The sequence below is a fragment of the Oenanthe melanoleuca genome, chromosome 5 (genome assembly GCF_029582105.1).
Source record: "Oenanthe melanoleuca isolate GR-GAL-2019-014 chromosome 5, OMel1.0, whole genome shotgun sequence".
Taxonomy (NCBI): Eukaryota; Metazoa; Chordata; class Aves; order Passeriformes; family Muscicapidae; genus Oenanthe; species Oenanthe melanoleuca.
In genome coordinates, this window is record NC_079339.1 from 3,757,276 (window position 1) to 3,779,239 (window position 21,964).

At 35.2% G+C, this 21,964-nt stretch overlaps 1 protein-coding gene across 2 annotated transcripts in view; it reads left to right on the top strand.

Annotated features, from left to right (window-relative positions):
* Nucleotides 1-21,761, top strand: part of KIF18A (kinesin family member 18A) — a 30,054-nt gene extending 8,293 nt beyond the window's left edge. For both annotated transcript variants that reach the window (XM_056493250.1, XM_056493251.1), the window contains exons 8-17: nucleotides 1,465-1,539; nucleotides 1,790-1,899; nucleotides 5,099-5,261; nucleotides 5,780-5,944; nucleotides 6,363-6,484; nucleotides 6,659-6,891; nucleotides 15,901-16,375; nucleotides 16,891-16,995; nucleotides 19,457-19,548; nucleotides 21,176-21,761. In XM_056493250.1, coding sequence (XP_056349225.1) covers nucleotides 1,465-1,539; nucleotides 1,790-1,899; nucleotides 5,099-5,261; nucleotides 5,780-5,944; nucleotides 6,363-6,484; nucleotides 6,659-6,891; nucleotides 15,901-16,375; nucleotides 16,891-16,995; nucleotides 19,457-19,548; nucleotides 21,176-21,372 — 1,737 coding nt within the window. In that variant the 3' untranslated portion in view covers nucleotides 21,373-21,761. The remainder of the gene's footprint in view (nucleotides 1-1,464; nucleotides 1,540-1,789; nucleotides 1,900-5,098; nucleotides 5,262-5,779; nucleotides 5,945-6,362; nucleotides 6,485-6,658; nucleotides 6,892-15,900; nucleotides 16,376-16,890; nucleotides 16,996-19,456; nucleotides 19,549-21,175) is intronic.
* The last annotated feature ends 203 nt before the right edge of the window (nucleotides 21,762-21,964 follow it).

A 21,964-nucleotide genomic window follows, 5' to 3' on the forward strand; every position in this document is an offset into this window, starting at 1 on the left:
AGAAAAATAATTTCTTTTGGAATATTTGATTTTCCTTCTCTTTTGTCTTCAATTTTGTTCCACCTTCTTTCTTTACAGTCAGCTCTTCCTTATCTGACTGATAGGTGTAGCAGATACATAGTAGATCCTCAGTCTGGCCTAAAATCAACATAGCTCTGTCTTGGTTTAGGGCAAAGGGTCCCTCCCCCCCAGGAAACAAACCCAAATGGCCCCTCCCCTAACCAGTTTTGGAAGAAATATCCTCGGAGAAAAGTGGAAAAACCTGTTTATTCAACAGGCAAAACAATGCCCAGCACAAAAAAAAAAAAAAATCAACCATACCAAACAACAAAACCTCTTGCTGCTCTGAAGAGAGGATAAATTCAGAAAGTCTCTCTCCTGTGGGTGGTAGCTTGGCTCAGGTTGTTCTCAGTCCCTCCAGTGCTGGAAAATGCCACTACCCAGGCTAGGCCCCCAGTGGGCTACATGTGCAAGCTCCTAGTGCTCCCTTAGTCCAGAGCAGGTTCAAATAATTCCAGGAAAAAAAGAAAAACCATCCAGGGAACTTCTCTGCTTCAGTTAGTCAAAAACTAACTAAAAGCAAAGGGGAGCTCTTTCCCACTGATCACCACGGTGACACAGTCCAGGAGCAGAAGCAATGAAACTCCCACCTCGGTGTTTTGAAAACAATTGCCTCCGACATTCCACTGCTTCTCCTTCCCCCCCTTCACTCTCAGATCCAGCCTTAAAGGTACAAAACTCATTTCTGGGCTAAACAGATGAATGAGGATACAATTCAACATCACAAGTCACCCCAGGACACTCTCTTAATAAGATTATGCTGCCAGTTTGAAACAGTTGTTTTGTGAGCATGAAATTTAGAAATAATCCTCAGCTGGTAGAATTCACATCCTTTTTTAGTATCTTGCTATTACTTTCTCAGAGAACTGTGAAGTATATTAAAGAAGTTTCTGACCAGTTGTACAAAAATAAGTCCAAATTTGTATAGGTAGAATTCAGCTGGAGTCAAGAAGCTCAGTGAGATTGTCTTGATAAATGAAAAGCTGCAATGTCCTGTTTCTGCACTCTATTGTTTAATTTTATTTTTCATTATCTTTTTTATTGTAGCTCCCAATTATTTCTATGTAATACAGGGTTCACTGTAACTTCCATTTATTGCTTACTTAAAGGTAGCTTTTAGAATAAACTGCACATGATAGGCATTTAAATAGTAAAACTGATCAGATAAATGCAAAATGTGCTTGCATATGTAAATTCTTGGTTTGTTGAGGGAAGTGTCCTGTCTATGGGTGTGTAAAAGGTGACAGCAAAAGCTGGCAGTCATTCTCGTTGTGCAAGTCAGAATTTTATGAATCTCTTTCCTCATAAAATAGTGTATGTGTAACTATGTAGTACATATACACAGTGTGTTTATTATGATTTAAACATGGAGCTGCCTTTCAATTCTAACTTGTTTCTTTACAGTTGAAGAGCAACATTGTTAGTTTGGACAGTCACATAAGCCAGTATGCTAAAATTTGCAGTGAACAAAAGAAAGAGGTATGTAAAAAATCTGTTTTTAAGAGGTTGAAAGGTTAACTGTTAACTTTTGAATATAAAAAATAGTTTATGGGATAGAATCTATAAGGTAATATGGTTCTAATGTATTTTGAAGTAAGAAAATTTTGTCTTCTGAGAGGAATATCACCTGCTGCCACTTGTAAAGCTGTTCAGTATCAGTACAGAATGATAATTTTTGAAAAAGAAACAAAAAACGTGTTTCAACTAAAATGTGCTTCTTTTGGTTTAGATCCTAATGTTGAAGGAGAAACTGAGAGAATATGAAGAAAAACAAGCAAGCATTCCTGAAAATCACAATACTGCAGAACTTTCAAACAACCAGCAAGTGGAAATAGTAAGGTAAGTGAATCACATTGAGTTTGCTTCCAAGCTGGATTTTGCCTAACTTGTAAAATCATTTGTAAAACAAACTTTCTCTTTTCAGTATTGATTTCCTCATTTCAACATTGCTTTACCTAGATCTAGGTATGACTCTGCCTAGCACTTTGTTTCTTTTTAGAGCAACTTGGTGGTGGTTTTAAAATTAAAGGGGGGAGATGTAGGAAATGACATGTCACAGGAAGGAGTATGTGAATGCTGACTTCCAGCAAAGCTTCTTAACAGGTTGTGTTTGTGGGTAGGCAGAATGTAGTTTGCATAAATGACAGCAGCTCTTGCCACTGTTGGCAGGCACTGATTCATGTGGTGTCATTCCTACAAGGTTTGAGAGAGACAAAACCTGGAAGTTTTTCTGCAAAGAGTTCACTTATTTTCTATTGCTTTTAATATTTATTGGCCTTTTCTTGGTAATGTTACCATCTTTTCTTATGTGATGGTCTCATGAGAGAACACAAAGTGTAGGAAATTAAAATGTGGAGTATCAATTTGTTGGAGAAGCCATTGTATTCCATGAAGAGGGTAGGTTTTGGAGCAAAAGACTTTCTGGATGTGTCTCTGCATATCTCATCTCATATTTCTGACAATTACCTAAGTTAATTTAGCTAACTTTTTTTTCTGGCCCTTTGAATCTTATTTTTTAACCTGAATAACTTTCTGAGGTATAGTAAAAAGTCATTCAAAGCAAGATCTTGTCTGTGCTTTATTTTAGTGGCATTCCAGACATTTCAATAAACCCTTTCATTCAGGTTATTTAAATTTAATTTTCAAAAGAAGTGTGGGCTTCTAAGTCATGTTGATAGTTCTGACAGTTTTTCTGCATATTTTTGCACTGTATGTCTTTAAGATTGATTTAATTTCCTGTGATTTGCCCTTTATTTCATTCTTTGTGTGTGGGAAGAGTCAGTCAAGGGCAAGGTCTCTAAAATATCTTTTCAAAAGGCTGGACATATTCTTTGCCAAGATTTGCTGGTCAGAGAGTGTTTGTTTGCATTTCATTGTTATGGAAAATCCAAAGGGAGGGCCACATGTAAACCTATCCTAGTCCCTCTAGATGTCAGAAATGGTGTAGGTGTCTCATTCTTTTCTTTCTCTTGAATATCCTGCCAGGTTCATCCTACTGATGTTGTGTGGGTAATGAGTTGATTTTTCCCATTCATTTACAGGTTTTGAAGGTAATTTGCTGCCTTCTCCCTTTTAGCTGGGACAGGGAAGAGAGCCTTATCCATGATCTTGTATCTAGGTCCAGCTACCCATGATTTTTGTGTCACTGTTGTCTGAGACTAAGAGTACACCACTGGCTTCTTAAAACCTAGAAACCATTCCTCCTTCTGCTAAAGCTTGGAGATGTGTTGTCTGCCAGTCTTTCAAGTCTTGAGCTTGTTGAGGGTAGACAGTGGACACTCAAGAACTACAACCACTGGGTCCTTGGGCACTTTAGGTGGTGTAGGCAGTTCATACCCTGGATATGCCTACACAGTGACTTTGTGATTTTTCTAGTGAAGACTAGAGGGTAAAAGTAACTCCATAAGAACAGAAATGTACTTATTGAAAGATTGAATCCCCAAAGGCTTCTGTACTTTATCTTTATTTGGAGCACTGGTGAATCTAAGTACACAAAAGGTTGGTTTACTGGTAATGGCTCCTCATAAGGAGGGTACACAGAATCAGAATCTCCACCCTCATCTGAATTACATCCAGCTTTTTACTGTGATGGAAACTGAGATGATCCATTCCTTGATTCCTTATTGCTGTGTTTCCCAAGCAGCTGGGAGGAACCATATTTCTATGGATGCTGTGGAGTACAAACTCTCCAGGCAGTGTGCAATCAATAGTAAGTTGTATGACTAGGAACAGTCTAGGGTAAGAACTCTGATACTCTGCAGATGACTCTTTCATTATTATAGACTCTTAGGAAAGACCTCAAAGACCTCAGACTCCCGCCATTAACCTATTATTGTTCCTTAAAGAAATAATACTTATAACTTCTGTGAGTGTTTTAGTGCACTTTTACCTAGATATGATAGCATTTCTCTAGACACACAGTGAAAATCTCTTGCATTTCTAAATCTGTGAAGAAGAATTATTTTCTTAATTCTGTTTCTTTTTAAAAGGCAAGTAATAAAACAAAATAAGACTCAGTTATTCAGACTTCAGACAGTGAAATAAAATGGCTACTTCTGAAACCCTGGCAAGAAGTCAATTGCTCGACAAGAATGTCTCTTGTTTTGGAGTTGAACTTGGGTTTTTTAGCATTTTTGCAGTTTTTAATTTTATGGGTTTTTTTAATACTAAAAACTGTATAACCTCAAATGTTGCATGTCTTTAGTATAATTGCATGTTAAACTGTGCTCTAATTTTTATGTAGAGTTCTAACAACATGGAATGTAATGAATTACTTTGTATATGAGGTTAGTTATTACTAAGATATACAATATCTTTTGGGCCATCCTGTGCTGAAGCAATGTCAATATTGAGGAGTGAAGTGAAAAAGTACCACAATTGAAAGTTACATTGCAGTATGGCAATGATTCCAGGTCTTCTTATTCTGCCTTGTGTTGCAGTCTAGGGGTAACCAGAAAACTGGTTACTCAATAGCTCTTTAAGTACCATCTACCACTAGTTTGATTTTCCCCCCTATTGGTCTAGTATGTGTTAAAACATGATGAATGTTCTGAGTTTTGTCATCCATTAGTGATGAAAATTGTACAGCTCTTTCAGGGAAAGTGAGATCTGAGAACCTTGGTGGCTTTCCCATTTTTTGAGGATAGCTAGCAGGTTTTTGAACACTGTGTGTCTATGGCAACAGTAGTCTGATCTGTTTAATGAATTGATGTAAGAAGTAGAGAACATAGGTATTTAGTTTCTTTTGGAGTAAAGGAAAGACATCTGAAGCTTCTTCACATAAGTCTTTTAAATCTCCATGTAGTCGTCATAATTATGACAAGATTTATTTTAAGTGACATTTCACATCCCATTTTCAGTTCAAATACATAAAATTCTTACTGATGTACAGATATTTATTTAGTGCCTTTCTACAGCAGACTTTACTCATTTCCTTTTGATTTCTTTATATTTTATTTATTTGGAATAGAAAATTCCCCTACCAAAGTAAATGGTCATAAAAAGTCTTCAAAAATAATTATTATCCTTTGGTTTTTAGATACAAAGAAATACTTAAAAATGTTTTTGCAAGCCGTGAGGAAATCAGAAAAGAATACCTTAAAGTGGAAAGAAAACTGAAAGAAAATACACTAAAACAATATTACCAGAATCAATGTCATGAACAAATTCAACTGATATGCTCTGAAGAAAGAGTAGAAAAGGTGAGTTTTCTGTAATGGAGTGCAGGGTATCATCTCTTCATTTTGGTTTAATTGTGTAAATTTTGCTTGAGTAATTATGTAATGAATTAATTCGTTTAATTTATTGGGACACAGATTATCACTCCTCTATGACTATTGATGTAGTGACCTAATTTTTGAGATAAATAGAAAAGAGTTAGGACACACTACCTTGCTTATATCCACCTTGCTGTTGCTGGTTTTGTGCCTTTTAGTTGTCATTTCAGAAATAGTACAACATCAGAAGAGTTTGATGTTTGAAGGTAGAGGATTTTGCTTCTCAATGCTTTATCCCTTAGCAGGCTTTTTGTAGGACATAGTGCTTAAAGAAAACAGAAAAATTGCTTCTTCATATTCATTCTTGAGTTACTAGGAATTGTTTAGCCATATTATATAAAAGTAAGGAAAAAGATCTATATGTAAAGAGAACCTGGTGAACATAATTTGAAAGTTTCTACCTTAAATCTGATTATTTGGGTTTGTTTTGGTTTTTTTTCTAGGCCACTTGCAAGAGGGATCTGAGGCTTTCAACACTTAATAGCCACTATGTACGCATGCAGAAGAAAAAAGAGGAGCAGACCAACCTTTTTGAGGAAAATAGCAAGTGGCTGCACCGTGTTGAAAATGAAATGCGCCTTCTGGGTCAAGATGGGTGCATTCCAAAAGTAAAATGCCTTTCCCTTTGTCATGAGGATGGGGAGGGGAATTGGGAAAAGGGTAAAACCTCTAAGTTAAGAACAACTTAGTCATTGAAATAAAGTAAAATATATGGAGAAAATATACAGAGACAAACATGTTTGGACATGCATAGATAAGCATCCATATGTGCCTGTTGGATTTTTAATGCTAATTGCAGCCCACACACCATTGGTCAAAGGAATCTAAAAAGTTTATTTGTGCATGTAAATAAAAATAATGTATACTTTTCTACTATAAAACCTTATTATAATAATATAGCTCTACTATGTCTTTACTTTTCACTATAGGCTGATCTAATATTATTTGTAGTTTCAGTTTTAGTTTCTTCCTACCAGTTTTATGTACAGCTGTTTGATTTTCATTTTTATTCCTAATTTCCCAAAGGAACTCTGCCAAGATCTGCAGTATTGCCATTTAAAGCTAGAAGTTCAGGCCCTTAAAGCCCAGATTGAGCACATGTTGTGTCTGGTGTCCCTTCAAGATCGGTATAATAAGCAAACAGAAAAGTAAGTATGGCTTCATGGCAGATGGGATAAGGCTTACCTTCTGACACTTGTGAGAAGCCCTAGTCAGGGAATTTAGTTTTAATTGAAACAGAAGCAAGGTTTTTCTCACTGCTTGTTTTCTGGGTTAAAATTGTGTTTTCTCAGGTGAGCTTGTCTTCTCTTGCTGTTTTACAGAGTACTGAATACTGCACTTCCAGTTCTTCGCAAGCAATACCTGATCTTGAGGGAAGCTGGGCTGACAAATTGCTTAAGTGAGACTGAATATGCAGAGGTTGAGCACCTGATTCAGAGACAAAAATCAGTAGCTTGGGCTGATCAGACTGAAGAAAAGACTCAAAACCAGGAAGTAGAAATGTCAGCTATATTTTCATTTCCACAGCTTGTGAGCAGACCAAACACCCCATGCCGTGAGTACATCACTAAACTTTTCTCTGTTGGAAATATGTTTCAGTATCTTCTGCAGCAGTCAGATATCATCCATAAACACAGTTGTGCACTTCTGCAGATACTGAAGCCAGATGTAAAATTGAGTCTCAGACCCACTCTCTATAAGTTTAACACCATTGTTAATTGGATACAGGAAAGAAATTTACTTTTTCAATGTCTAGATACACACTGCAACAGAGGAATTCATCCTCTTTGTGTTATAATGTACCCCATGTATCAATGTTCAGAGATCCTGTGAGTGCTGTTAGAAATTCACGTGACATTGATGGGAAAGGAATCATGGTGTTAGTTGGTTATAACTGTTAAAGTCACTTGAGGTGTTAACCAGGTATAGTTTTGTGTAGTTTTTAATAATAGCCTTGAGGGAGATGAGACTTACTATTAATTACAGGTTGACCTGGAATCAATTTACTACAATAATTTAGAAGTTCATGTTTCCAAGAATCAAAGGATTTCCCATATCTACCATGGAACTGACTGTTTTGCTGTATCCTGATGGCCCCATTTTTTACCCATAACTCTGTTATACAGCTGGCTTTTTTCTTTTGCTGTGAAGTGAATTGCCCTGGAGCATAGTCTGGGTAAAAAGGGATGTAGAATCCTCATTAGATGGTGCTGTTCTGAGGGATTACATGCAAAATTTCATCCTGATTGTGCAACTGCTCTGGGGCCCATGCTTGTGTTTTGTGCTGTGGATGGGGAGCACCCAACACCCTGAGGCTTTCTCATTACCTCTAATAATCCTTCTGACAGACATCTATAGTAACAAGGGAAAGATATAAATACTACTTCAAAAAGTACTTCAGCTTCTCAAAAGCTAGTAGTTCCAAAGAAAGCATTGACCCCTGACAAACTGTGAAATGAGTTCCCTCCTATTGATGGCTTTCCTCTTCTATATAGCTTGAGAATTATTTTATCAAAACCATGTGTCATCCCTCTTCTCATAAGGAATGGTGTTTTTGAGTATGTTTGTATTGCTGCTGGTACCTAACAGTTGATACACAGTGTTCCACTGTAATGATAAGTTCAGTCTACATTGGCAGTGGGCTGTTTTTTGGTTTGATTTGTTTGTTTTTTGGTTGGCTTGGGGGTTTTTTCATGAGTGGCATTGGTTTGATTTTGATTTGGGTTGGTTTTTCTTTTTAGTGTGTGTTTGCTTTTGTTTCTATAGAGAGGACAAAAAAAGTTAGCAGATTTGCATGCTTATGCTTATTCTGCCTGTGTTAGGGATTCATTCAGCAAGGTTGAAAGCTGGTATTTATTTTAAATCATAGGCATATATTTTAAGATACTGCGTTTTTTTGTGTAGAGGTATGTTTTTCTTCTGATGGAATAGGTAGGAACACTAATCCAGAAGCTATGCAATATCCTTTGTATCAAAATATTGATTGTAATAATTTTATCTTGTCATATGCAGGTTATCCTTGTTGTGAATTTTAGTTTCTGATGCTAGTATGCTATGTTAGAGTTCTTGATTAATTTACTTCTTTTCTGCCTTTCTTGAAGTTTTGTGTTGTAGGAGGCCTGGTCAGTTCTTAGTGAAATTAATACTAAAATGATTATTATTTAAATTCCACATGTATTATTAAGACATGAACATTCCATCTTATTAAAATCATTAGATGTTATTTAAGGGGTTTTCTTGAAAACCTTGTGTAGGTTTTCCAATTCTTTTATCCTAAATTTTGTTGAACTTCATATTCAAGTAAGTAAATGGGCACTGTTTTCAGCTAAGACAGATTTTTTCAGTTGTAAATGGTGCCTGGAGATTATCCAAAAAGTCCTTAGTGGTATTTTTATGATTTTCATTTGCTTTTTGGCCTTTGGAAGAGGAAATACGAGGCATTACTGTCACTCCTTTCCCCTTCTCCTTAGATGCAGGATAAAACATGGTAGAAACAACTGTTCTCCAAATTTTGCAATCAAAAGGTTACCCAAAGTACTAATGATATTGACACAATCACTTCAGTACAAGTGGGGAGGAAAAAAGTGTTCCACTTACTGGTGCTTGGATTTTTTTTCTTTTCAGCACACAAACATAACCAAGTAGCTCCTCTTCAATTATTTGAGTTCACATTTTAAATAATTGGACTATTAAATGATAGTGAGTTATGAAACACATTTCTCTTGTGCAAAATGTATGCAACAGGCTAATAAGAAAAAAATCATAAGTCAGAAAAAATACATTAGTATGGAAGAATATGAAGTAGTTCAAGGGCAGCATCCCAACCAGAAGTGGGAAGGATGTAGTAATTTCTTTTTTTCTTTAAAGATGAAATTAAATTATTCAAGAATCTAATTCCTGCTTCCTAAAGTTCTCTCAGAAGTGTGCTTGGTAAATGTGAGCAACAGCTGACCTAAGAACTTAGTGAAAAACATTTTAAAAAAGAGTTTTAAACAAACTCTCTTGCACCTTTGATACTTTGATATTTTATTATCTCTAATTTGTTCAAGGTATTGGGAAGGAAGGAGTGCTCCAAGGTTGAAAAAACAAAACAAAAAAAAACAGTTGTTATGTAAACTTCATTTCACATTTAGCATATTTGCATGGACTGCATCTTGTCCTCAGGAAAGGGCAGTGCATTTCAGCTCTTGTGGTCTGGTTCTTCTTATTTTGAAAGAGGTAACATTTTTTAATCTCCCATTTAATATAAATGTATGTAGCCTTGTTTTGAAAGTTTCTTCCATAATTTAGGGGAGAAGGTTAAAAAGTTAATTGATGGCAATGCAGTGATTCCTTTCTATGAAATGTAAGTCTGGAGCATTTAGATTGAGGAAGAGAGTACTAGACCTGCTAGTAGCAAATCTCAGGTATTGCTTTGAACCTGTGTTAACATATTTGAAAGACAATTTTTTGAGGTAAAATCCATCTGCAATGATGAAATAGCACTCATTTATAAAATGCAAAACATGAGAAAAATATTCATTTCTCTTCAGTGTAGGCTTAAAAAATAAAGAATTGTGTCTTATGCTGAACTCAGAAGTATCTAGGGATGTGTGCAATATCCATCCCTTATCCAATTTGGAAGTTTCAGTCATTAACAAAGTACAGGTCTCTCTTGAGTTACTATGTGTTTAAATTGGTAGTGATGCAGGAAACCATCTATTTAAAGATAGTGCTGAATTCTGTGTTGCAGAAGGAGGCAGTGATTGATGCAAAAACTCTTTTAATGGCACAAACTTTTGCCTGAAGCTCTTTGACAGAACCCTGACAATGTTCAAATGCTAATTAATTGTTATTGGGTGTTTTCACATTAAAAATGACGTATTTTAAGTCACATAAATAGCTTTTCTGATTACAAGCACTGTCTCCAAAATGTCAAAGCAGCTACATAATATCTGCAGAATAGGTAAAACTGTTAAAGCAGGACCTTAACAGGTCCTGAAAGCAGTCTTGTGTGTTTCTTTGGAATTAACTACATTTGTTGACTGGTCCTGAAGAAGAGAGTCAAAGTAGTAATTGATGTGGGAAAAGAATCTAAAAACTGCAAAGAGAAGGATAGCAAAGGTAAAAGGGTAAGGGGATTTATTCTAGGTTTTGTTATAAGAAGTAAGTTCTTGTAATGTGATTCTAAATGTTCTTACTTTTTTATATGAATTGATTTTGTTATTATCTTGTTATAAGGTTCTTCTTCCTAAGAGGATTTTTAAAATAGCAAAGCATTTCAGCTGATTTGCAGTAATGTCTAAGTCTTTGTTTCTAATGAATATTTCTTCCTTGGAAAGGATCTCTTAAAATAGTATAAAGTTGTAGTATGGGAGAAAAAGATAAAGATGTTTTCTGGCCATTCATTCAATGTCTGTTTTTCTGGTCAAATTATCAAGGTGGTCAACTTTTGTGAATCAACTCTTGATTTCTAGTGAAAGCTAATTAAAGTTCTCATGCTTTGCCAAAGCACATACAGCACTTCAATCCAGGAGTTGACCTCTTATCTTGTTTTTCCTTTAGCTTTTGAAATCTTTAAACACCTTTTGTAAAATTCTGACCTTAATTATAAGTTTGTTGCTTTTTACAGAAAATGCTGGCTTTCCAATATTTTCTTTTTTTTTTGGACACATACATTAAAAATTTATATTAAGCTTATGTATGCCTAATATAATCATAAATGTGCAATGTCATGAACAATTTAACTGTTTGTCTCATAGAAAGCACAAGCTATGGAAACAATTTCATTTATGAATGTGTTTGGGCTCCCATTCTTAAGTGTTCATTAATGGGGAGCCACACAGTATTCAGAGCTCAGACTGATGGGTGGAGAGCTCTGACTGGTACTTGCAAGTATTTCTTTGAATGGGGAAGTTCTTGGCACTGTTTCAAGCATCCCATTTCCAGGAGCCTTACTGTACATTACCACTGAGAGAATGGAATTGATTTATAGGAAAAAAAAAAGGCATCCATTGCCTCCTCTTGTCACAAACATTCTCATCTGAAAAGTCAATTTTTTTCTTTTGTATGGCAGGAAAAATTGAGGTATAGTTGTATATAGCAAGTGATTTGATTAAAAGTAGGAAAAGCTTAATAAGCAGCTCTTTCATACTGTCTTATGTGACTTCTAAGTATTTTTTCTCATGCTGTGTAAAACAGTACACCTGATCTGTGGGACTTGCAAGAACACAGCCTGGATTTGAGCTTTTTCAGTTCACAGCTGTTGTTTGTGAACCTGTTGTGAAACTTGCCATCACAGTGATGATGCCTTTGGGTCACAGGAATATTAAATAATTGAAATGCATTGACTAGACCTCATTTGCAATTTGGAATTCCATGAGTCAGTTGTTAAAAGAATGAAAATGTATGATTAGAATTGTAACTTGATCAATCAGTGGTAGCCCAGAAATGCTTATTGAAATGAATACATTAATATTTAATTTCACTTTAGCAGAACAACCTGGTAGACTTAATTTAGCACAGTTTCCAGAAATAATCCCCTTATGCATGTATTAGCATGAGTTCCAGAAGAAGACAAGTCTTGGTCATTACTTTGTCCCTAATGTCAATTAGAACTAACTCAATTCATCAGAGTTGTTTTGAGCTCTGCTCACTTTTCCTGTGACTCATGTTTCACCCATAGTGCATCCTGCTTCTTGTATTAATGCACAGGCCTGTAAATATCTGATATTGCCATGTTTCTTGTCAGATAAATCAGTGCTTCTGACTAGTCTTTTGGGACAAATGATGCAGCAAACTAAGGACCAAAACCACCTTCTATCACTGGGTGGGGGTGGTTGATCAGTGGATGATGGCTTTTATGTTTAATTTCTGAGTGAATCTCTTCAATAGTATCTTAAAGAATTTTTTAAATTATCTTTTATAAACATCAGCCTGAAATTAAGGTTCTGCAAATATATGATCTTTTCAAAATATATTTGGAATAATGTTTATTTTTAAATAGATGCATTGCAGCTGAAAATACTAGCTAAGGAAATAAAACTTCCAAATTTCTTTTAACCTACTTCATCAAGTTTACTGCAGCTGTTCTATGAAGTATAAAAGTGATTCATTTCTGTATATGAAATAAAAATATTACTGAATGATGATAATATTGATGCAAAAGATTGAAGTAGCTATAAAACACGAAGCAAATATAGACTATAAACATAATTTCCCTGCCTTATTATGGAACTTGTTTGAAAAATATTTTTCTTTGTAGTTGGAGTATGTTGTTTATATGTCAATAGAAAAATAATGGCAATACTTAACAATTACCATTGGACATCCATTCAGGATCTACTTGGATTTGTCCTTTAAGGAAATATAAGTAGCTCTACTTGGTTTTCCACTGTATCATCTTCAGTACCATGCATTTACAAATTTATGGAAGTAGTAGAGTTTCTGTAGCAACTTCTGTTGTCAGAGTCCCTTTTACTTAAACTTCTCAGTAGTAGCTATTAACAACACTTGCAAAAAAGTTACCATGAGTATCTTACTTCCTTAATAAGATGCAAATAGAAACACTGGCAATTCTTTACTTTGTGTCCAAATGTTTTTCTTGCTGTGTTTTTGTATACCTGAGATCACAGCTGTTTGGAGTGATACAACAGTAAAACAACAAGCTAAAGTAGAATTAGGGTTTTGGAGTTGTTTTTGCCACATCATATTTGATTTATGTTATTTAGTGAAGCCAAATTAAAGAATATTGCTGGGGATGTTTGTTTACTGTGTTAGGAGCAACCTAATATTTTCACCAAAAGCTCTGGGAAAGGGAGACTTCTTAAGTATTCTGTATTATTTCCAGCACTTCAATGACAAGAAAAGCTTGTTGTGTCTTAACTTAGTTGTACAATGAGTTTTATTCCAGAAATAAATAGATTTTTAAAATAGGTCTTTATTTGTTTTTACTGACAGCTTATATTTGCCTTATATAGAATTCCTGCAACTATTGTTGTTAGTTTACTTGTATTACAGTACAAAATGCTATCCATTATGATGGAATTCATCAAATTATTTATGTTGGCAGTACTTTTGTGTTCTTTATGTATTTAGTTAATGATTTAAATGCTGGTACTTACAGTTAATTTCAAAATGCTTCCAATATTTAGGCCTGTAGAAGCTTCTAAACCTTGGCACTCCCATCAAGATGTTTCTCCATCAGATTTCCTTCTAGTAACTTTAGGACATTTGCTTACTGTAAGGCACTGAGGTTTTGCTAACTTTCTGAAACTGAAACCTCCCCATTCTAATGTAACAATGGACTAATAGAGCTCTAACCATTATTTTTCCTGAAACAGGCATTCAGATGTATATAAGTAGGAGTAAAAACTAATAAATGAATATTTTAAATGTGTCCTGAGGCATTTAATGGATAGTTATTCCAAACACTAAATTATATAAGCCTTATTCTTGTACTTAAGACTACAAGATGTCAAAAGTCTTTTTAAAAAAAGTTTGGATTCAATTTTTGGCTGTGACTAGAATTTTTTTTTTTAAATATTTGTTAGTCTATTACAGTGAGCTATATGTTGTACTTATTAAAACAAAATTAAAGTGCAGGTACATAATGAAGCATAGCTTTGTTGATAATGTCATAAAGTAGATGTTTTAAATTGTTCATAAATAAGTTTCTTGTTTGTTACTAAATCCAGCCACGTCTTGTAGAAATGCCTCTATCACAGTGGGCTTTTTTTTGTGGGGGTGGAAGTAAAGATTATTTGGGGTACACTTGGGCTCTGTTTTACTACTGTTTCCATCCCATTACTCATGGGATCCTGAGCTAGCATTTCACCTGGTGAAAGCTCACTGTGGGTTAGATGCAGTATAAGATCATTTCCATTTTAACAAAGATAAAGTGAACTGTAATAGGTGCACACAGACAATTTCACAATTCAGTTATGCCACATCAGGTAGTCCTCTCAGGCCCAAGTTTTCCATGTATGTGTTTCTTCAAAGCTGGAAGCAACATAACAGAATTGTAACCATTCCTGTAATTGTCCACACTACTTTTCCCATAAGCAGTTTAAGCACTGTTCATTCTGACACTGAGCCCCTGAGTGAGGAATAAATGTTTGCTTTGTTTTTTCAATGGTTTCATTCTTGAATTAAGTTGTGGCAGCATAGAATAGACTTGTGGATAATATCTAACCATCTAATTTACTTGGTACTTGTACCCTCTTTGATATTCTGATATCTGTTCTGTCCTCCTGGAGCAGGTCTAAGTCTCATTGTGGTCTTCAAATCCTTGGCTGTCCCTTACAGCTCTATTTTGTATTTTCTAATTGGGCATCATCTCTTGTAGCTGAGTATTCAATCATATGGCAGATCTAGTAGCAAAGTGTGCAGGCAAAAGCAGTGCTCATTGGCTTTTCTTCAGTGAGGATCTTCTGATTTCTGAGGGGACTTGGGAAATTGGCTTTTTTAAAGCATCTTGGCAAATTGGGTTGCAACTGGGCAATGAGCTCAAAATTAAATGGGGCCTGAGAAATGGTAAGCAGAGAAAAAGCTACAAGTATTTAAGCCTTGTTTAACAAATCAAGCTTGTGGAGTTGAAATAATGCAATACATACATGTTTCTAATCTTTGTCATGTTAAAAAGAATGGTTTTGGTTAAAATACCTTAAGTGCTAACACATGAGAACAATAGAAGCATTCAGACTGAGGAGTTCAAGCTAGCTTTCTTACTCTGAGGCAAAGAGAGAATAAAATTTAGAAATAAATATTTATCAACACTGTTCTAGGAATACCATAGCTAATTAGGAGGAACTTGCATCAATTGAAAAAGCAGGAGGTTTTTTTGCACTTAGGTTGCTCACAGGCAGGAAGCAGGCAATGCAGGAAGGAGAAGTATGAATCTCTGGCTGCCAGCTGAAGGGGATCCAATTCATAGGCATTTTAAGGATACTAGGCTTCATTTCTTAAATTTGCCCTGGAAGTTAAATATAGAAGCACTTGGGCTTTTGACAGTCCTCTCCTGCTCTTGATTTCGTTTAAAAGAGGAATTCTGTAGTTTTTTTGTTGTTAACTGTAAGTGAACAGTTGCTTACCCATTTGGACAGTGAGTTATGTCCTAAAATGATCCTCCTTCACTGAAAGCTTGACTAAGTGATTCTCATTATTGTGCATGGTACTTGCTGGGGAAAAAAAAATGGCTGGGATCAGGAATCAGCTCTAAATTACTGTGATTGTACCACCTTAAAATATGAGTTTTGTCCTGGTAGTGCAATAATTTTTAATACTCTTACTCTTCCATCCCCTCTTGTTGGGTGTTAGATCTTAATTGTGATTATTTCTATAAACTCTGGGATTAAGTATGCCAGCCTATGCATATTTATAATACTAGAGTGTCACAGAGCAATTACCATTTTAGATAATGCTGCAATAGAAATAATTTCATCTGTATGATCAAGTTGATATGTATTAAATAACTAGTACTTGTAATAATTTCTGCTAATGACTCAATAGGCCAGAGGAAGGGAAAAGCAAGATTTAAGTAGCATGTGCAGTTAATGTGCTAACCATTGTTACCTGTGTTTCACAGGCACCTCTTTTGGCACACCATCAAAAGAAATGAATAAAAATACACAGCAAGTATTTGAATATACAGGACCACCACAGAAAAGAGCCAGGAGGAAGCTAATGGACTCTCCAGCTGTAGCTCCAAGTCCAGCTGCCTCCAAGCAATGCAGCTTCCTGGAGGACTCTCTTGCCAAGGAAGTCTACCCCTTAGTGTGTACACCAGACTCCTGCAGAAAGCCAGCACAAAGCTGCTGTTCCCAGACTGTGCTCAAGTCCTTGCACCTTGCAGGCCTGGGGACAGTCAGTGCATGTAGCACAGATGTGCCAGCCAAGAGGGCCAGTCTAATGGACACTACCTGTGATGTAATCCCAGACTGTGGTGAGGCTGTCATGAACTCAACAATAATTCTCTATGAAGGTACAGATGAAACCACTGAAACGTCTGCTTACTCATCTGTGAAGGAGCCACAGGCAGGCAGCAATAGCATTGTGCCAAGGTATTTTCTTTTTATATGGGTGAGAAATATTGCCAAGTAATTTCATCCTATCTTTACAGCTGGGTTTTTCCATTTATATCCATTTTATAAATACAACCAACATTTTGAAAATCAAACCCTCAATTTTGATCAGCATCAGATTCAATTCTGCCATTATTTGAAAGCAGTAGTATGGTAGTGACAAAAAATCAAGTTGAAAGCTTCTCCTGTTTTATAAAATATGTACCAAAAAGAGAATACAGCATTTTTAAAATTGATTGTGATGCCTCAGGCAAGTTACTTTCTCTCTAAGCTTTATGTTTTCTGTCTGTAAAATGGATACTTAACCTCTCCACATTGTGAAATGCCATGCTTAAAGCTGCTGTGCATGTCTGAAGTCTACCTCAAATAACATTAACGAAATTAATTTCCAGTTTTGGTTTTCAACTTATCATATGCTTGTTTACAGTTAAGAACAAGTTTACTTAACTTTTACAAAGAATATGTTTTACAGAAATATAATTCTTTTATTACAGACTTCATCTTTCTTCCTTAATTAACAAAAATTCTGCTCCAGTATTTGAGAAGCCCTCGTATATGGCAATGACTTCAGCTGCTCAGAGAAAAAGAAAGGTGTTAAGGTAAGATTAAACTAACCCTTTTATACAAAATGAGTTCTCATTTCTTATGTTCTTACTTCAGTTTCATTATTCTATTTCAAATCTGAAAGCATCTTATACCAGTCATTTGGACCTGCATATGACATGTTCTGGATCACAGATGTTTGAATTCAATTGAAATTTCTTTTGTTTTTCCTGGTAACTTCAGTTCATTTTTTTTCTTTAGTCTTGGTTTAAGAACTTCTGTTTTAATATTTACAGACTAATATCATGTCTTGTGTAGCTGCTGTCTACTAAAAATAAAAAGATGGCACATAATTCTAAAAAGAGAAATGTTGTCATCAAGTAAAAATCTTAAGTTTGTTGGAAACATTCTGCCTTTGCTGGAGCACGTTAGAAACTGCCAGAGTAGAAAGCAGGAAAAAAATATACATGACATTACTTATGTGATCAACTTTGATTTTCTGATAATTCATTTTCAGTCTCATATTGTGGCTTAACTTTTGCCATCTGCTCTAGGAAGAACTTCTGTATCATCACTTCTGTTTTCTATCCCTAAAAGAGACTCGTTAGTAGGAGCATCAGAAAAGCTGAAACTGAATAGACAATAAGTTGAATTGTAGTATTTTTGTGTGTATGTATTTTTTTTGGTTGGTTGGTTTTGGGTTTTTTAAACTATTTAAAACTATGAAACAGCTGGTTTTCTTTTTTTCCAAAAGCAAAAATTGATACAACCTTTTTTTAAATCATGGTTGAAGTTACCTGTTGCTGCCACCATATAGGTCTTAGAATATCTCAAGACTGTTGGATCAAGTCTATAGCTAGATCACAGTACAAGGAAGAAACATAAGTGCCTTTTTGTTTAGTAGCATCTTTAAAATAGAGAATTATCCTAGATGAGATTCATCTGGTCTAGTTTCATGTTACTGTTCTGATTGTTATCAATTACTGTTCTAGACTGACTTGCTAGCATGAGGAATAAACTCTTGTGCCCTAGGATGGGGAAAGAGGCACTGTTCACATTTTCAAATAGCTGATTATATTTAGCAAATTAAACCACCTCTTCTGAAACCAAGCTAGTTTTTTGTACATTCTCTCTAGGGAGGGACATGGGAGCTTTTGGAGCCTGATTTATCTAGTCTTAAGGTAGAAGTTCTCAGACAGGCTTTTGAAGTACTTTTTTTTTTTTGTAATTACTATGTAATAATTTAAAGAAAAAAAATATATATAGGCTTATTTCTTCCCAAAAAGGTAGCTCTTTGTGCTCACCTTCTTTCTTCTGTATCTTAAACATATTTCCCAGTACCCTACAGAAAAATCCTACAACTTCTATTCTTCCTCATTCTTCATTCTTCCTCAGTAACTTATCTGCAGGCTGAAATTCTTTATGGTTTTGTCCAACAGTTGGTGATGGAGAGAATGAAAACACATTTGTGAAGGAGAAAAGGAATATGCTCTTACTTTTCAGAGTGCCTTCATTCCATTCTCTTCTTTACTTTTTCCCTCTTTTCTGTCCCATGTTTTCCCTGACTGAAGTGGTTCACTCCAGTCATTCATCTCCTACTATTGTTGGAATAAAAATACAAATTTCAGTCATATTGTCCACATTAGAAGTATAATTTGAAACAGTTGTATTTTGAGGGTAAGGGATTAGAGGCAAGTTGTAAGAGAGGCTATTTTACCAAATAATGTTATATTCTATTGGCATAAGTTCTCTTGCAGGAATCATGCATGGGTAGGTTTTTAGGACTGGCACAAAGTTGTAGTCTTTGCTGCTTGCTGTATATTTTGATTTAGGCAGAAAATTATTATTAAGAAAGTGTGAGTTAAGGGACTCTAAAGTGGAAATAATACAATATTTATTACAGGAATAGGAAAAGCATAGGAAATTGGGACATAAACACAATTAGCTTGTTTATGAGCTGTCTTGCAGAGTGCAACCAAGGAAGTTTGTGAGGCAATTCCAAAAGGGTGAGATCAAATGGGTTTGTAATTTTCACTGTAGACCTTAAGTGCATCACATAAAGTGCTATGGATAAAATATAGAAGTTTTGTTTTCATGAATTTGAAGCTGTGACAGTTGTCTTGCAGCTTAGTTAAAAAGTATTGTCTGCTATGAAGCCACCCCCTCCAGCTGTGTTGGAGGCTGTAGAAAAGTTAATGTAGCAATAAAAAAAAAAAAAGTGATTTGTTCAATAAACACAGCTTGGCCATTTCAAGGATTTTGCAACATGCCTTAAGATTATTTCTTAGTACAATTTGTATGTGATGGCCATCCAACTGGCTTCTGTGTTTTCAGAAAAACTGTGGCATATTGCCCTGCCTTTTAATCCAAGTGCCAGCATTAGTATCCATATATATCCATAAAAAATTAGTTTACTCTGTTATGATTCTATGGACACTTGTCAATATTTGAGTATTTCTATATTGCAAGGCCTAAGTCCTGTTGCAGTGGGTGTACTGAAAGACAACTCTTTTGCAGCTCCACATCCAGCAGTGTGCTGGGCAGCCTGCAGGAGGCAGCTCCTGCCAAGAGGGTTCACCGGGACATCCTGCGAGTGCCCCGAGGGGCTGGTGAGTGCCAGACTGGCTCCTCCTCTCCTTTGATACCTTACTGACCATCGCTGGGAACAGTGTATCCCTTTGTCCAATAAACAGCAGCCTCAGCTGTATCGGCAGCAGCTCCTCCAAATTCACTTCAGTATTGCTGCAGAGTTGTTGGGAAAACCTTTTCCCCAAGAGGTTTGAAGTTATCCCACCTAAAATGGTTGAGGAATTTGGTGAATTTTATTACCAATTTTTTTCTTTGCCCGAGTGTGGTTTATCAAAAAAATAAAATTTTCTAATAATTTCCATACCGTATTTTTAATTCTTTGCTTTATTTTACAACACCACACTTTTTTTTTTTTTTAACAGATAACAGTTTTTCTCAGAGATTTATTGGTCTTAAAATTTGGGACTATTCTGGGCAAAAAAAATAACTGAGGAAAAGTTATTTTGCTTCTAACATACTGCTGATAATATTAGGAAGTTCTGTTGTGTGAAAGTTTGCCTCAGTTATATGGCTTCTCTCTGAGGTGCATAAGTCTTTTCTGTAATAAAATCAGTTACAAGTAATTTTTTCAGCCAAGGTTCACAAATGTCTTCACAGTTTTATAAAAACCTCTGCCTTTTCTAGTGCATGGCACTAAGTAGCCTGGCACCTGCAGCAGATTTTAATGTGGTGAATCAGTACAATTTTCCTTCATCTCTACCCAGTTGCCTCCTTTTCCTCTCTCTCTTCAAAGATACAATTGACTATCTTCTCTGTCTGTTTAAAGGAGATCCAATATTATTTTTATAATTTTAGTCTGCTTTTTTTAAGAAATAGAAAAGCAGTGTGAAAAAAATATTTCCATTGTGTTGCTTTTTGCAGTGTTATGGGCAATACACTGGTTTTACAGTGCAAGCATGTTTTTAAGTAAAAATTGCTGTGAGGCAGCAAGTACATGTGAAAATGTCTTATTCTGTATTTATGAGAAATGTTGAGGTTTTGTTACAGGAAGCTTTCTGGAAACTGAATATCTGAGTCTAAGCTCTGTCTAACCAAGTTACTTATTTGCAGTTATATCACTATCAATGTCTGCTACAACAGACCATGTTATGAAGTTACCACTATTCAATCACCACTCTGGAATTAAGAAACTGTGTAATGCAGAAGCACATTTTGAAATGAAAATAAATATTAGATTCTTCAAATGTTTAACTGAATTTGAAATAGACTTTATTTTCAAGAGCATGCACTACAAGAGCAGAATAAACCTTAACTAAATACCTAAGAGGAAGGGTTGTTTTCAGATTTAAAAGACACAACTTTCTATAATAAGTGTTCATTTTCCAATGCTATTCTATAATAAGAGGGATTCATCTCATTTTTACATATTTCTACATCTTTTTATAGACAACTGTGCCTTTTTGATAGCATCTCATGTCAGTTGAGGGTCTAACATGGGACTTTCTAGACAATTAAAACACTAAATTACTGCGCTAAGAGTGATTACATTTTGTATATTAATTAATATTAAAATTGGCTTTCAGTAAAGGAAAGATGTCTAAAAATCCTTAGACATATTCTGAAGAGTTGGTCCATGTAGGCTAAATTCTGCTTATGTTTATTGAATGAGTGTCTCCCTATTTATAATAGCATTTCTTTCTTCACTAGGAATTAAAATGAAGAGCAGGAAGCAAGAACAGAATATGTCAAGAAACTTTGTTAGAAGTCTTTCTCAAGGAAGTGTGCCACTGGATGTTAAATCAAGGACATCAAAAAATCTTTTACTTCGTGTTTCCAAGAAAAAGGATTTAGTTCTGAATTCATCCTTATTTCAAGCAGGATTGATGGATAGCAAATGTGAATAGGCTGAATTGTGATTTTTCTTGTAAATAGTCTTTAGAGATTTGTGCTGGAAGTCTTAGAACAATTATTTTGACCCCCTAAATTATTTTCACTGGAGTAGCCTCCTTGTGTTAAAATAATTTTTCTTTTGGAAGCAAGTTAAACAGATGCTAGTATTAGAACATGTTCATGCTTAGCATTTCAATGCCCTTAGATGTTCTGAGATTGCTAGCATCCAAGTGAGTTCCAAGAGACAGAAAAATATTTCCAAAAGCTTTTTTTTTCATTTTTTTGTCTTTCTGGTTTTTAGTCTGTTACTTGGTTGTAAATGTTCCTGTTCTATTTTCTCAATTTAACTCAGCTGTAAATACATTTTTCTTAATTACTTCTAATAAATTTTAATATTAAGAGCAATATAATGTGAAATTTATTTCTAGCAAAAATTTTCCTTCTCATATGAAAAATGTCTAAATCAATTTTGGCAAACATTGCTGTAAGTACATGTTGTTTGTAATGTCTTCTAGAAAATTATTTATATTCAGAGAGAGCAATTTATGTATAGTTGCACTGTAACCTGGACAGCCTGCCCAGCCTTCAGAGTGTCATTCTAGTGGG